Here is a 17124-nt window from a genome sequence, read left to right on the forward strand (position 1 = left end):
CAAGGCAATCGCCAGCCCCACCCTCCCTTCCCAGCAGAGCCAGAGGTAAGAGGAGTGACCCGGCTCCCCCCATTCTGTTCAGCACATCTGCCCTGGCAGCAACGGTGCTGCTTGCAGCAAGACTTCCTCTGCGGTCACTGTAGCCCAGAGCAACCATAGACTGTGCAGGACAGCCCAGCCCTCTGCCATCCCTTCCCCCCTGACCTTCAGCTCCAGTTACAAGATTTATGCTCCAGCTGCTCCTCAACAGAAGGCACCAGGCTTCTCATGGGAGTCACCTCATTACACACCCCCTTCCCACCCTGGGGAACCTCTGAAAGCAGCCAGGACAGGTCTCATCCACTCCCACACAGCTAGCCCTATTTTTTCACTGCCCAAGATGAAGCATGGAGCATACAAATGAAAAGACTCAGTACAAAGTACAACTGGAGATTGGAGAGATTTATTTTCCATCACTTACCAAGGCAGCAAACAACCACAGTTAATGTTTACTTAAAATATCCCCACTCACCCATTCGCTTCTCACTCTTCCACTCCCAATGTTTGCAGACAAAACGAGTGAGGCTGGGGGAAGGCCTGCAGGCCAAAGTCAAGCAGCTCCACACCATTACCAGCTGGGAGGATGTAGCCCCATCACAGAGCCCAGCAACAGCCACCCCTGTCCCTCAGGGTGGTGTGAGGAGAGGCAGGAAGAGCACGGCTGTGCCACTCCAACTTTTACAGGCCACTGGATAGGAGCTGATGTCATGCAGGCTTGGTGCAGCTGGCCGCGCTGTCCAGGGGAGCTGCCGAGTGCTGGCAGCCTACCCAACGAAACATGAGGCTACAGGATGGGAGAGGTGCCGACAAAGGGGTGTAATTAGCTTATTTTGGCAGGAGTGCCTACTGATGGGAGAAAACAGCAACCTGCCCCTAAGGTAACAGAGAACAACCTGCATCAAAGTCAACACCTGTGACACTGCACACCAAGCATTACTTTTAGAAAGAAACTCCTGGTCCCTGAAGCAAGGGGTGCGCTGAGTCAGTTGTGCTGGCTCCTCGTGGTGTGCACCACGGACTTGCCATTCCAGCACCCCACCTGCCTGCCCACTCAATCCCAGGGCTCCTTCTTGTGCTTCTTTTTCTTCTTCTTCTGAGCCTTGCTGGGCTTCCCAGAATGCTTGCTCCTCTTGCTGGCTGGCTGAGCCCCATCGCTGTCTGAGTCTGACTCAGAGAACTGCTTATTCTTGTGCTTCTTTTTCTTCTTCTTCTCCTAGAAAATGAAAGAAAACAAATAAAAAGCCTTGCATGTGGGAAAACTGTCAGTTGTGCTCACCAGGGCACTGAGACACTTTCTGTTCCAAATGCCTTATAAGCTACGACTGGGTGAGCCTGTTCCTACCCGGAAAGTGCATGCAGCTTCTGCCCCAGTGAGCCAGGATTTTACACTGCTGGTCCACAGCTGCACTGGGGAGGATATGGCAGCTATCAGTGCAGAGAGGGTGCATCAAAATGTAAATCCAAGCCTGAAAACTGTTAGTCAAACCCCACAAGAATAGCATTCCTGCCATCATTCCATGGTCAGAGTGTGGAGCACACACTCCATTATTTAAGGCTATTCTTTATTAATAGAGGTTGGCAGGATGAAGTCTTTTTGCCAACAAAATGAGTTTCTAGAAGAGCCAGCTGGACACTAGCACCATCATCAGCCCACAGAGTGCCAGGAACTGAGTGCTGATGCTCTGGAGCACTCATGACAACACGCCCTTCCCCTTGCAGGAAAGCCCAGGCTCAAGAAATGCCAGTCAGAGCCCTCCTTGGAGGGGAGCCAGCATGAGGAAAGCGCCCTTTTGCAAGCAGCAGCTCTTTGCACAATTTCCAAGCCAACTGCACAGCCTCCAGCTCTTGCAGCTTCCCACCCTCTCCCCCCCCCCCAGCACAGGCAGAGCTTGGGGCAGCACTGAGCCCCCTGGGGCTGTGTTTCTGCAAAGCCCTGAAGCAGAAGCTACACAGAGCTCAAGACCTGACATTTAGATGCAGAATAAGAACAGCTGGTGCTGGAATAAAGCTCATGAGGAACTTCGAAATGGATCTAAACCCTCAATTTTGAGGCATCTGACTAACTACCAAGCACAGATTACTCTGGGATCAGTACCACAGTACACCTTCCACTGGAATCACATCAGGCAGAACATCCCAAAGCAGATAAAGATTATTTAATATACAAATTGCTGTACTGTATCATATTTAATTAGGGAACAGTACTGGGGAGAGGATCTGATCCGCCTGTGCTGGCAGCGCACAGCCCAGCTGCTAGCCCTGCTCTGCCTGCTGCAGCAAGGAGTAGGAGGAGAGGTGCTGACCACAGCTCTCAGGAGCCAGCCGTGCCCCCCGAGTGCCAGGGCAGCCCAAGGGCTCCAGCCAGAGGCAAGCTGGGCAGCCAGCATCAGCCCCAGTGGTCTCAGTGCCAGCAGCCAAGTGGCTGCAAAGGCATCAGCTGGCATGGTCAGCTTTTGTGTACAAATAAACAAACATCCCAAATCTGACCCCAGCTCAACACAACTTTCTCATGCCCCAAATACACAGAAAATTACTGTGTAGAGCAACTCTCAGAACAAGATCGAAGATTTTTTTCTCAAGTGGAAGATGCTTTGAAAAAGAAATTATTGTCCTGTAAAAAAATGAGGTGTTTTCTCTAGCACCCTTTGGTTCTGAAAAATAAGAGAAAGCAGCATGCAAGTGAGTGGGCCCCTAAAATAATCTTAGTATTTTGCATATGCTTAACTAAGGCTCCAGCTTTCACTCAAGGCACAACACTGGCCTTCAACAGGGACCCACCAACCTATTTATTGCATGGTCACATCAACATCAGAGAGAGACCTTCCTCTGCAATGGCCATCATGATTTTTCATTCTATTCAAGAACAAAGAGAGGACATGGGGGAAGAAGAAAAAGATTTCATGGAGTGGAGATGGCTCAGCAAGGCAACCCAAGCCCGTGCAATTGCCTGCAACAGACTTGGACAACACCAGCAAGGAATGCAACTCAGCAGCTGCTCTGACTAAGCCATTTTTTAAGCATGTGCACTTAAAGCGAGCTACACCTTCTTGAGTGATCCACAGGTGCTCACTGCTCTGCAAGTGGTGCACCTATAAGATGGGCACAGTCTTCCCCAGACTTGCTGCAAACCAGCACCCTATTCTCTTCCATAATTTAGCTGTGCAGCCAGGTGCCAGTGATACTCATACTACTGCTACCTGTACTGGATGAGGTTTTTTCATCCTGCAGTCATAGCCTAGCCCCTTTTCGTCTACAACTACTTCCATCTTTACTGGACATATCTCCTTTAGACTAGTGTCGATCTGGGTTTGTAAAAACATGCCCTGCAGCTGAAATGGCACAGCAGCATTGCAGCTGGAGGTCAAAGCAAGCTCTCAAAGCACAGTATGAGCAAGGAACCATGGCACAGCCTTCCATGCTGACCACCACCTCTGGAGGGCTGAGCTCTCTGCTAGCAGCAGTAACGAGTCTGCTGAGCCTGTGCCAACCGGTGGAAGAAGCCCAGGGCACTGACTTAAAGACATCACTAGACCTGGAAAAGGAGTCTTGCTAAGCCAGACTAAAAGCTCTGTTTCCCACCACCACCTCCAATTGAAAGAGGCTGAATGACTGCTTGTTCAGAGCATGGCTGTGCACAGGCTTTAGGGAGCAGCACAATGGGTGACAGCAGTCAAATGACAGTCCCAAATATTACACACACACACACACGTGTTCTACATTCCACTCTTGACAGAAATGTAATGGGAGATGCCCGGAGCCCGCAAGCCAACAGCTCTGCTTGTTTTCCTTGCCAAGAGTGTCCCAAATGACCTCAAGGCCACCTCTGGGCTTGCAGAGAGTTTTACTGGGAGAGGTTTGCTCTAAGTCACCCCTGCCTTGGCAGGGCTGTTAGTGCTATGCACTCATTTCATGAGGAAGCAGCAGCAAGCTCAAGGGCACAGTTATGCCAGTCACAGGACTACAGGCAGGATGAGTCCTTGGGGAGGCTGCCCTCCTTGGCCAGCTGCTGCAGACATCCACAGCCACCCTAAGAAGCCAAGTCAAGAGAGAAAAAAATGAATGCATGACTGATTAAAGGAACGGAGGCAATCAGCCACAACCACATGAGATACCTGCACAGAACCAAAATGATTGGTGTGGGCAAATATTTCCACCTGCCCCAACACAATCAGGCACAGCACAGGGCTGGCCATGGCAGTTAAAGGTCTGAACCCAGAGCTGACACCAGTGTGAGATACTACCTCCTTCCTTGGGCACCCGCAGGTGTTGCCTTAGGTCTGTTACACACCCACCCCACCCTGGCTGGCAACGGATTGGAAAGCATCCATGTAAATAAAACTTGTTTCACACAAAGAAGGAAGCCTGAGACACAGCAGCATGTGCCACATTCATCCAGAGGACTCCAAGCTAAGAAACCAGCACTCACCCATCCAAAACAAAAGCTAGAAGCAGCTGCTAAGCACAGCATGAAAAATGATGCAAAAAGTGGGGGGAAAAACCCCAACCCTGCAGTAATTTACTTTTACATCCCAACTCTGCATCATCTGCTGTAGTCTTGGAGGTGCTCATGTAGCTCACCAAGGCAGGCGGAGCAGGCTGAAGCCAAGCCCATGCTCTGTTTATATATGCATTTACAGCAAGGGCTGCTGGTAGCCCTCTAGTGCTATGCACAATCTCCCCTTGAAGGGCAAATTGTTTTAAAATTGGGGAAAAAGGAGCGTCCCAATGGTGAGAGCACGGAGAAGGCTGGGTTCCCCACAAGACATTTCTTCCATTAGCTTCAGCCATTTCCAGACAAGTGCTGTTTCTATGTGACGATTAATATAATAGCTTATGGGAAGACAAGCTGAGTCTGTCTACATTTCATTTAAAACCAACATATTCTCCCATGAGAGTGGGGACACAAAAGGCCCAGCTAAAGACATCAATTTAGCATGGACTGTGTGTCATGACTGGACCACATACAGGCTATCAATTAGGGACAACAAGTGAAGGGAGCTAGTAGCTTGTTTAATGCAAAACAGAACAACTCTTTGGGGGAGGTGGAAGAGCAAAGTCAACACATGGCTTGGGGCTGAACATCAAGCAAAGAGTCATTTGGGACTCCAGGAGAGAGCAAAGAACTGAGTTCACTCCACACCTAGCAGACCCTTGGCAAGTGTATTTATTTTTAACTCCACAACAGCACTATGATCACAGATGTCACCCAAAATTTAAGTGTCTACATTTTTCTGTAGGACAATACCAGACTCCCTACAAAGTCTCCTATACACAGATCAAGGCCAAAAGCAAATCATAATCTTTAGAAGAAGAGGATGGTAAAGAGTTAAATCTTCTAGAGAAAGGGATGCAGGAAGGAAAATTTTCTCAAGCTTTTCCAGCCTGTGAACATGGTGAGAAAATTTGACCAGACCTTAACAACTAATAGTCATTCCAGAGCTTGGGAAAGTTCCTCAGCATGTGAAGGCTGAAGACAGAACAGGATGTCACACACGTTCCTTCAAGATTACAGGGGAAATAAAAGTACACACATGGCCACTGTGCTGGCTGAAAAACACCCACAAACCCTTGGTCTCCCCTTTTGGGGGGCTTCTAATAGCCAAACTGCTCACATCAACACAGAAGAATACTCTCAGTGCAGTAATGCAAGCACCACAGCATGTAAGCACACACTGGACTGCAAAGACTGCAGGGAGCAAGCCAGCAACAGAAGAGCTAAACATCTTCTGTAGCAGGAGGCAGTGCTGCTGTGAAATCATTCTACACAAGGCAGCATCCTTCTATTGGACCACAGATTTCTTTAAACTCCATTAGCCCAGTACTGGGAGACACACACTCTGCTGCTTACCAGCCAATTCACCACTGAGAAAGAAGCAGTGTTTCTCTAGTTTACTCAAAGAGGGCAGCATCAAAGCAAAGGCCAGACTTCTGCCTCTAGCAACAACAGCAAAGCCCTGCCACACCCTGAGCTGCAAACTGGTCTCCAGAGCTGATGGATGAGGCTCAGCTCTCGGGCACACCCAGGCACTCCCCCAGAACTGCAAACACTGCATTTAAGTAAACATTTTGAGTGGATGTTGCCCAAGCAGACCCTCAGTGTAAAGATGCAGAGAGAGCCAACAAGTATGAGAAGATGCACGTTACAGTTCCTTGCACGTCCCATCCAACTAATGTAATGATTACAATTCTACCAAAACAGAACAAGCTTGTTTCAAAATCTCTCCTCTACAAAAACCTGTGTTGGGAGCTGGCATGCAGAAGCAACAGGCAGGTGTAGAGCCCAACAGTGCTGGTTTTCCTACTGCTCTAGTTTTATTTTTTTATTTTTAAAAAGCTGGCACTAAATGGTGATCATCTTGACACACTAGGCTCTCTCCTGCCCTTTGTAAGGAAAGTTGCTCCAGATCATGCTTGAAGAATGTTACAGAAGTTCATTCCTTCTAAAGGTATTTGATTTTCAGGTAAGAGCAGAGTGTCCAGAACCCTCCAAGAAGTTTAAATATTTTTTGCCAGATCTTTTTGTGGAGTTATGGCCTCATTTGGAGATTTATGTCTGTTCTTGTGAAAAGGAATGGACTTCCAGATATGTGTCTTTCTGCATCTCCAGAGAGGTGCCAGTAGTCCTTCTACAGGGGCTGTATTCTTAAAAAGCAAAATTCCATCAGTTTAATTCCAAACAAGATGCATTACATAAATTTAAAGGCATTATTGCATCCCTTGTTTGAGGACCAGTCAGAATTAATCTGATGAGAAAAATCCAGTCTGTGGCCATTAAATAAATACAGCAAAGTTCAGAAGAGCACAGATTAATGACAGTAAGAGAACAGCATAGTGTGTGAAGAGCTGTGCCCTAAGCTAGTAGCATTTGAGAACTAGTAAAACAAGTACCAGCTACAAGTGAGAATGGACTAGGTCTTGATGAGCTACAAGTCACTGAACAAACAACAATTAAGGTGTGGTTTTTACATGAAGAGACATCATCTGCATGCAGACTGTCTGAAAATGTTTTACACTGTGTGAGAAAGCACAACAAAATGCCAAAAAGCTGTCGCATTTAGTATGCGATTCCAATGATTATCGCAAAACTACCCCAGGGATGAGTTAATCAACGTACCAGAGCAGAAGATGGGATGCTTTTGTGGAATTTAAATTAAAGGGGTTACTCCTACAGTCAGAAGTGCAAATCTTCTCTTGAAAGACAGGGAGGAAAGAAGAATCAGAAGGGTTTGTTTCTTCCCAGCACGCCTCCCTCCCACGCAAGCTCAGTGCAGGCCTGCTGCTGCGTTCCCATAGGAGCTCCTTCACCCTGTGACCCAAAGACTAAAAGTGAAAGGGACACAGCCACATGTCTGCACAGCTGTCAGCAATGTCTGAGATGATCTCTGATACTTCCACACAGTGCTGTGACACAAACATCTCCACTTCTCTCTCAATTCACTTATTTTCTCAAGGATTATGAGACACTGGACAGTAGTCTCATGAAGAGCACTAACAGAGTATGACTTGTGCCCACAGTCATACCAGAAGCCTGAACCAGTACAGACCCAAAGCCTACAGCTGTTTCTTAATCCCGTAAATGCTGTGAGGCTCAGGCAGGAGAAAGTGAGGAACCATTGGGAAGGCAAGCCAAGAAAAAAGGGGGTGAGGACCCCAGAGTATCTCTGTAAGGAACAGCATCTCTGGGGAGAGGAAAGAGCACCCAGAAACTGCAAGGATGCATCAGATCAAGGGAACAGAAAACGCTGATCACGAACAACCAAAAATGTTAATACTATTGCTATGACACTAAACAGATGCTTGGTATATAGCAGTTCCCTGTCTACTAATCTAAAAATGTAAGCTCAACATCTATATTACAAGCATTGGATGGGATGGGGTCAGCAAGGCAATACTAGATACATTGTTCTACTTCATGTAAATCCCCCTGGGGCTCCGTGCAAGCACATAGTGGCTCTCAGACAAGAGCACAGCAGGCACTCAAGACAATAAAGGGAGCTATTCATTTCAAGGATCCCACATCCTGCCTCTGAAAAGCTCAAAGTTTTATTTTCCAGCACGGGAAAACATGCGAAAATTTCTGATCTCCTCCTTGAGAAGGAAAGGAGATCAAAGGAACCAGCAAGATTTAAAGGAAGGCTGTTGATCCACAGACCTAAAGAAAATTAGTAATAAATTCAGGACAGTGACCCACATATCCTGTAGTCTCAGCAGGGAAAGACTCCACCAGGAATCCCCACCTTGGTGGATGGGCACTGACACAATAATGAGCTATTTGTGCACCTCTTCATGTAATGTTTTCCCAGCAGCATTTAAATAAGTTACATGAGCCTTCACCAGACAAACCATCATCACTGCTAGAGGGAAGAGAACCCAAGGCAGCACAGGTCAGCCCTGCTGAGGTATTACCGATGGCCTGTTCTCACAACGCTCCATGGCAAAAGAGAAGCTCAGTGTCTGGAGTCCAGAGAGGTCAGAATCACTGTTAGCCAGGGATACCACTTGGTTCAATCGCATGCTTCCGAGATCAGAATAGAAAAAAAAGGTTATGTGTATTCTCTATCACAGCATAACGACACTCAGCAGACAAGTCAAAGACATTCTTGAATAACAGCCTATGTAGTGGGAAAGCAAAGCACATCTCAGGATGGAACGAGGCAACAGGATCTACAATCAAGAGATATCCTGTTTCCACTATTGGATCAGCTACTCAGAGTGCTACTGAGCAAACAAGTGCAAATCAGGCATCAAATTAACACAAACTTAATTTCATACTGACTGTAGGGCAGAAACAGGTATACTACAGGGCAGGGGCTGACACAAGGAAATCCACTACACACCTGGCTCTTCTGGTCCAGCGCAGTCACCACCCACAACCCCACAAACAGCTCCAGTTACTCCTCTCTCAAGTAAGAGTATGCTGAAGTGACAGAAACCAGACTATCAGTGAAAAATGTGACTGGAAGCAAGACTTCAGCTACCAGTGTCAGTCACTCTGGACTGGTCTGAGTGTTGCCATCGAAACAGATTCCTCCATTCCCTATTGCCAACATCTGCAGTCTCTCCTACTAGCACCAGTACTGGTTTAACTCCACAGTGAGCCTGGGAGAGCTAAGCCCTCAGAAGTTAGTTCTTGCTATGCAGTGGCTAACACCATCCTTGTCCTCCTCCTGTAAAATCAAAATACACCACCTTTTCTGCCTGTTGCCCCTCTCCAGGGATACAGACAGGACACAGAGCTAGAAAGAAAAAAAAAGAAACAATGAAAGAAAGAAAAAAAAAAAAGGCTTTGGAAGTATAATTAAAAGTTGGCCTCCAGTAGTGAAGGGGCTGATGAAACAGTTTATTTAGTAAAGTCTACTACTGGAATACTTGTTGCTGTACAAACAGACTGACCATCAAAGGCTCCTGTTTTGGATTCAGGTCTCCCCTACATTTTACACCAGCATGCTCCAAAGTCAGAGTTCAAACACTGGACGTAAAAGGTCTCTTATCTCTTCACATTTTCACATAGGCACACATTGCTTTAGAGCCTGGAAATGCAGTACACTCCCTGTGCAAACACAGCCAGTGATTTTTCCCTGGCGTATGCAGATAAGCCCAGTTCACATCACACTGGCTGGGTCAGGATACCCACTGCAGCAAGGCAGCAGGGCATTTAGTTCAGATTTAAGAAATGTGTCAGGGCAAGAGAAGTGAGATGGGAGGGGAAACAGGGTTAGTGGCAAGAACCACAGAAATTCAGGAAACTGAAGCAATTCCTAGAGAGCTTCACAAAGACCAGGAAAAAAAAAAAAAAAGACCATAATCCTCTTCTCATTCTAAGAAATACCTCTTGAGGACTGTGCATTATAGCACAAAAACATCTTAAAGACAGTTTAAGAGAATAAAGGGAGAAAGTATAAGAATTACTAAAAAACTCTGGAGAGGAGATTCCTGTTTTGCTACAAAACCTGCACAAAACTGAGCCACCCTCTCAGCCTAGAACTGGCTACTCATAACCACGTTGCTGTAGTAAATCACAGGTGTTAACTATGCAGAACAAATTATCTGGCTCACTTTTCCAGGCCAGCAGTAGGGCAACTCATACCTTCTTCCTTTTTTTTGAAGAATCATCAGCCAGGCTGGTCTTTTTATCTCTTTCATATCCTGCTGCTGCCACCTCATCTTCCTCTTCTTCTGGAATAAGGCTATATTTGGTACCTCCAGGCTGCACGAAACACTCCTTGGCAAAATGACCTGTAAAATAAGTGTTTGAAGGAACAACCCATCTATTCCCCTCTTTCCACCCCCCTTTTTTTTTTTTTTCAAACTGCATTTCATACACCTGAAGTGCTGCCAATGTTCTTTTTATTACAGTCGAAAAAAGAGAATCTGCACTGCAGATTTTTTTTTTTGTCCTAGTATTTCAGCTAGTTTAACATGCCCTGATTAAACAAGCTGGACAGCGAACACAGCACAGGTCAGTCTAGGCAGATTAGTCAGGCAAAAACTAAGACACTCTTGTCTGAACAGGGCAATTGGTAGCAACGTCTGTGCAAGGGCTTAAACAGCACAGAAAAGTGTATGGGAACAGGAGTAAAATGGTGGATAGGCATCTGGGAAATCAGACAAAAGCCACACATATAGAGGAAAACAGCTCATTCTGGTTCTACCTTTTCTACTCTGAGGACAAATTTGACCTACTAGCAGTTATAGTGGAAACTGCTGATAGACAACATCTGCCTGCCTGTTATGAGTAGACATCATCATTATAAAGCAGACTGGAATTACACAGAATCCAGCTTAAAGTTTTGGGGGTTCTTTAAAATGGTATAGATTTAGAAAGGCAACTACAGAGAAGTGTAGCATCCCCCTAAAAGAGGCACATAGAAGGAAAATTCAGTTCTTTAAAATGGTATTTTAAAACAATTTTTTAAATGGTATTCTATTTAAAACAGTATTTTTAAAAAGCTACTAAAAAGGAATCACCTAAGTCAACTCCTCGTGCTGAACTAGACAAAACACAGAAATTTCACCAGGTTAAAAAAAACCCCACACAAATGCTTGTTTTCAGCTCTATGACACTGCTCACAAGCTAACACTGTTCCCAACAACTGGTCAGGAAAGTAAATTCCATGGATCATTTTTCCATTACAAAATTATCTGGAGAAGGCCTATGTTTTGTTTCTCAAAATACAGAACTGGAATGAGACCTCAGCTGTAAGACACGTTAACATAAATACTGCAAGAAGGGAACCTGTACTGAACTTGAATTTAGGAAGGTTCTTTACAGGAAGCTCAAAGGGATGCAACTAAGAAACAAACCTTTATAAAAGGAGTTCAGCTATGTCTTTCCTTTTTGTAAGAAGTGATAGAAAATTTAGTTCTCTAAAAGAGACACACTGATTCAATCCTTACAAACAACCATGACACAGATGTCAACACAATTCTGTCTACAGGTCACTACCTGGTTAGAACAGGCCTACATCATAAGAACAAGGCAGCCTTGCATAAACATACCTTTGCAACCGCATTTCTTGCACACAGTGTTCAAGACAGCTTCAAGCGTGATCTTCTGACTAGTGTAGTCTCTGAATGTGCGTTTTTTCCTCTCATCCTGACTGGAAAGAGGACAGTTCCATTTTCAATCCATTCTCATCTTTAACCCTGTATATTTACATGGAGACAACCTAAACACAAGTTTTTTCAAACGTTGCTCTGAAAGTACCAAGTAGTGAGCTACACCAAAGAACGGAGCTGACCAACGGCTCATTAGAATAAACCACACTTACCAGCATATCACCTGTCATCTTTTACTTTTGAGATTAGCTGAGCACCCTCTAGACAAAGTAGACAAATTCAGGGAGCTGCAGTTATGTCTTTTATACTAAGATCTGTATTGTCTATGTGAATGCAGAGACACATATATGTATTTGCCCAGTGTGAAAATAAAGCAATTTTATTTGACCTGCAAGAGAAATTGCAAAAACCCCAAAAGGTAGAGAAAGAAGCTCTGAAACATCCAAGCAATGAAGATTTGATTTTTTTAGCACATGCAAGAGAAATGCCCAGCTGGAACAAACAGTCCTTCCAGCACAAGCGCACAGTGGTCCCAACACAGGAATGAAAATCCTGCCACGGTGTGAAGGGCTGAGGCTCACTGCAGCCTCCTGCAGCTCCTGCCTGCCTCTAGGCAGCATAACTCAGGTAGTGCCTTCAGCCAGCCCTCCAGTCTGCCAGTGCATTGCCAGGAGGCTCGGGAAGAGCCCACCTCACCCTCCAAAGCCAGGGGGGGGACAGGACAGGACAGGACCTAGAGAATAACTGTGGCAGGAAAGCCAGAGCACAAGGCAGGGAGGGGCAGGCAGTAGCAACCTGTCTGTTACATTGTGCTCAGCAGATTTACCTACTCAAGGGAAACATTGTTTGGATCCAGGTCTTTTCCTGTCCCTTGGTTAACTACCTTCATGGAGAGGGAAAGCTTCAGTTTGTCATCTTTCATCTGAAAGAGAAACACATGGAATAAGAAAAACAAATAACAATATGCTATGCTTGGAGGCCTATAGAGAAGGAAGGAAATTGTTGGTTAGCAAAGAACAGCACCACAAAGTATACTACATGAAAGTGATTTTGTTCTATTATTTTGTAGCTGCATTTAGAGTACTCTAGCTAATAAAACAGCTTCTCTTCAGCAGCTATCTCAGTAACAAGACAAGGGCAAACTGTAGACCCGTTCAGATTAATGTTCTGCTTTCAATATGCCCAAACCCAAGAGCTGTAGGAGAAAGTGTATGTTTGGAAGCTTTGCTGTAATTTTCAGATCATCCACGCCCAAGACAGTCCCCCCTGGACTTCAGCCGACTTGCATACTGAGAAATAAAACTTTATACCCTTTTTCCTATTTTGATCCTCTCACGAGACTGAAAGTGTTTTAAGTATCTCTGTTAGGGGCTTACTCCTTTTTGAATTCTAGTAAGTCCTTGACTGACGCACTATCACTTCAGAAGAGCAGAAGTTGTATGCTTTGGGGGTGAGGGTTAAGCCTTTCTTACAACTTCCTGCATTTTCATCAATGTTGCTATTGAAGGTATTTCTGTTTTGCCTGTTTATGACAGGGGTCCTCAAACTTTTAAACAGGGGGCCGGCACGCGTATGAAGTGGCAGGAGGTCATCTGCGGCTGCTTGGTTTCCCTCCCACAACCCCCGGCAGGGCGGGAAGGAGGTGTGTGTCTGTAAATACTGGGGGCCGGATTGAGGACCCTGGGGGGCCGTATCCGGCCCGCAGGCTGTAGTTTGAGGACCCCTGGTTTATGACATCCAAGCAGTTCTTTGCAGGCAATCTAACAATTAACTCCTTCACTGTCCACCTCCCCAACATGCTTCTGCACCTTGCCTCTACAGAAGAGGCCAGGAGCCCAACAACTGTGTTCCAGATAAAGAAAACAGTGGCTTAATAAACACTTATACAAACAAAACAAAAATTAAAAAAAAAAAAGCACACCACAGAAGGCTAAAAGAATCTGTTAAGTCTTTCATATAGTTTTTCTATACTGTGTAAATAAGACCAAGTTTTGCAACCCATTTCCATTATCTTATAGAAAATTAAGTCCTTGTTTGGTACATCAACCCAATTATCTTATTTCAGAAAAAATGCAAAGAATTTATGGTGAAATCCTGTGCAACTTTGAACTGAATGCTTCCATCCTGATCCCAACAAAATACAGTCAGCTTGCTTTGTTTCCACAGCTCACCAAAGCAAGAGTCTTCAGTTTTTGTTCCAAGTAATCTTTAAATACAGACAATATGCCTGTTGTCACAGCTTGTGCAGAAGGAAAAGCAATGTAGATTGCACAGCAAAGAAAAAGTATATTATTACTTTAAAACAAAAAGCCTCTGTATTTTCTCTTTGAGGTAATTCACTGCCACTGATTCTTTCCTGAAAACAGAGAAAGATAGATACATTGGTTTCTTCTAATATCACACCTGTCTCTCAAAACAATGAGTGAACTGTGTTTTTAACACCTTTTATCTTGGGATACTCTCAAATTGCTCATTTAGCCACTAAATCACACAGTTAAGGTGATACAAGCTGCAAAGAGGTGTGCATGCAGGGGAAGAAAGCCAAGTGTTTTGTTGCTTTTAAACTAGAGGTGCTTATGAAATCCCTTGTTCTGAAGCGCATTGCTCCAAGTCACAGAAGTGACATGCCAAATCTGGACATAAACAGAATTCACCTGTCTGTAAAACAGCACCTGTCAAACCCCAAAAAAGCCACAGCACCACACAGCATTTGTGCACAGTTCTCAGTGGTTTTGCTGTACATTTTATCTACACAGCACTAAAAAAACCAAGAATTAACATTACCTCTTTTCTGATAAGCTTCACCCATACTTTGTCTCCAACATCTACTATCTCTGAGGGTTTATCCACACGGCAGGAAGACATGTGAGTCCTATGGACAAGGCCTGGTCATGGTTTTGGAAGAGAACAGAAAAAATAAAGACAAGTCTCCCCTGAATCTGTTTTGTCCTCTAGGACAGCACTCTCCAAAGTGGGGTGGATGCAAGACAATGGTTTGGAGTATGGGAAGAAAATATTTTTGTACCACTAATAAATAAAATATTTTTTTAAAAAAATACTTGTTTCATTTTTAGCTCTTTTTGTTTCTATTTTTGCATGTTTCACGATGTACATAACATGTGCATGCATTTAATTTATAAATAAATAGACATATATTGGGGGATGCTCAAAAATTTCTTTTAGCTAATACGGGTAACTGGTTTTAACTGATCGTGCACTGGGGGTGCACAATCACAAACATTTGTAGACCGCTGCTCTGTGAGAAGTGAACATAATCAGTGGCTCCCCTAAGCAAAACTACACATTTTTTTTTCCTCCAGTACATTACGCAGGTGAGAATCAACTAGTTGCATCAACCAAACATGTAAAAGCTCATCAAGATCTGCTCCAAATTAACTCGGAGAAGCAGGCTGCCAAAGCAATGCCTTTGTGCTCAAAATATCAGGCACCTATACAGAAAACCATAGCACACACAAACACCTCTCCCCTCCTGCCTCTCTTCTGAGGTCATCCCAAGCACGGGAGAATAAAGAGACCATTTCAAGCATGAGCAACACAGTACTTTGCTGCCAAGTCAAAAGCATGAAACGCCAATGCTGCCCTGACCTCCTGTGCCTGCGAGGTCACACAGCCCCAAAATTCTATTTCTAATTTGCATGAATGACATATGGGCTACAGGGTTACACAAGGGAGGATAAATATGGAAACACACTTTACTCTTCAAGCTCACATTTCAGTGCCCGTTCGCATCTCAAAGCAACTTCCCTCCAGCAGCCATGCTTCTGTCCAAAAACTTTTATTAGAACTGGTACTACAGTGACTGGGCGCTTCAGGAGGGGAGCAGAGAAGGGGCTCTTTGTGCGCCTACCAGCATCTGCCAGAACATCCACCATAAGCTGCTGCTTGTGTAAAATGAGTTTGTTTGACTTTGCAGGTTTCCCACCAATCCACAGAGCTTTAAGTCAATTTTTCTGGTTTAATTTTCATTTAAGCTTCATTTCAGTCTTTTTTATTTAACCCATTTATACTTTCCATAAAAGAAATTAAGTTGGGCAAGCCATCTAATTGCAGAAAGTTTCTATAGTTTGTCCAATACCTTAAAGTTACTCTCTAAAATACCCTGAAGTTACCAAAAAAACACACCAAAGTATCCTGAAGTTACCAAAAAGCCTTCTGAGTCTTTTTGGTATTCATGCAAATACACCAATGTATTCTAAGTACTTTCTGAGAACCCCAACCGCTTCCTAATTTAGGAAGAAAAAAAGAGAGCCACCACATTTCAAAGCTTTTTATAAAAAAGTTAGCAAACCTTTACTTCCCAGGACAACTGCTTTGTTCAATCAGATCAACATGACACTGTGTGGGAACAAAATTAGCTGAACAAACCTTGTTTCCTGCAGCCTGGGATTTTTATAAATGCCCCATATTCTGTCACAGTAGCAACCTGCAAAGGAAATTGACATGACACCTAAAGGAAAACCCTTCACAAAACACCCATTTTCAAACCACTGATTACAATACACACAAAAAGTCTATATGGTTCTCCTGCCTTCCTTCAGTTTTAGATTTCAGGGCAAGTTAGACACAGCAGTGCTTGATAACCCTGGGGCAGGTATGGTCAGCCAACCACCCCGTGTTATTCAGATAAGCATCTTATGCATATATATATATGTACATAAACATGCATACATGTAGATGTGTGTATGTGCACTACACAACTGTCAGTTACCCAAACTGCCACTGAACTAAGCAGTGACTAAACCAACAAAATAAAGAAACAGAAAAGCACACCACAGGCTACAACCTAGCCCAGGGTCACAGCCACAGGCAGCAGCCCTACACACCTCTCCCTGGAAGATAGCGTAGAGCTCGGGCAGCGGCTCCATCCCTGCAGACCTGGCGGGCTCCGGGCAAGAAACGCTCCAAGGGCCCCACAGCCAGCAGAATTCACCCCAGGCTACTGCATTCAACACCCCAGCTCAGAGAGATGTCTTGAAAAGAAATATTTAATTAATGCGCGAAAACACCCACGGACAGACCCACTAATTGGCAACAGCGGCTATTTCACCCTGACTCAGGCTACAACCCGGCAGCGACCCCCGAGCGGCCTGCGGTACCCGGCGCTGCGCAGGCTCACCGCAGCTCGGGGGGCCGTGGCTGCGCTGGGCCCCCGCCGGCAGCAACAGTACCAGCCTAGCCGGACTCGGAGAGACGGAACAGCCCCTGCCCAGCGGCCACAGGGAAGCCAGGACCCGTCAGCACCGGGCGCGGCACCACCCAGCCACCACCATCACTCGCTCCCTCCAACGGCCACCATTTGTGGCCCCGCCACATCCCCCCCCCCCCCCCTCACCTTCCGCCACTTCTTCACTCCGCCAATCGCCACGCGCAATAATGGCGGGCGACAACCTACAGCCAATCAGCGTTACTCATGTTAGGTGGCGCCCTACCGCCGGCGCCAGCGACCGATCCGCGCGGGGAGCACTCGTCGCCACTGCGCGCCTCGCTTCCGTCATCCGTGCGCCG

The 17124-nt window shown here is 45.4% G+C and overlaps 1 protein-coding gene across 7 annotated transcripts; it reads right to left on the reverse strand.

The window, feature by feature from the left end:
* Window positions 1–423: 423 nt before the first annotated feature.
* ZCCHC17 (zinc finger CCHC-type containing 17) lies at window positions 424–17048 on the reverse strand. 7 transcript variants are annotated; one of them, XM_056332003.1, is made up of 8 exons: window positions 16952–17048; window positions 16443–16589; window positions 15329–16042; window positions 14383–14483; window positions 12429–12520; window positions 11539–11639; window positions 10127–10275; window positions 424–1252 (listed from the first exon to the last, which is right to left on the reverse strand). In XM_056332003.1, the coding sequence occupies exons 3-8, from the start codon at window positions 15489–15491 to the stop codon at window positions 1091–1093; spliced, it is 768 nt and encodes a 255-aa protein (XP_056187978.1). In that variant the 5' UTR covers window positions 15492–16042; window positions 16443–16589; window positions 16952–17048; the 3' UTR covers window positions 424–1090. The 7 variants fall into 7 exon arrangements, with proteins under 7 accessions (XP_056187978.1, XP_056187981.1, XP_056187980.1 ...); XM_056332006.1 differs by lacking the exon at window positions 16952–17048 and adding an exon at window positions 16788–16929 and having other exon boundaries at window positions 15985–16042; XM_056332005.1 differs by lacking the exon at window positions 16952–17048 and adding an exon at window positions 16736–16929 and having other exon boundaries at window positions 15985–16042.
* Window positions 17049–17124: the final 76 nt, after the last annotated feature.

This window comes from Falco biarmicus, chromosome 3, assembly GCF_023638135.1.
Source record: "Falco biarmicus isolate bFalBia1 chromosome 3, bFalBia1.pri, whole genome shotgun sequence".
In the NCBI taxonomy this organism is placed as follows: Eukaryota; Metazoa; Chordata; class Aves; order Falconiformes; family Falconidae; genus Falco; species Falco biarmicus.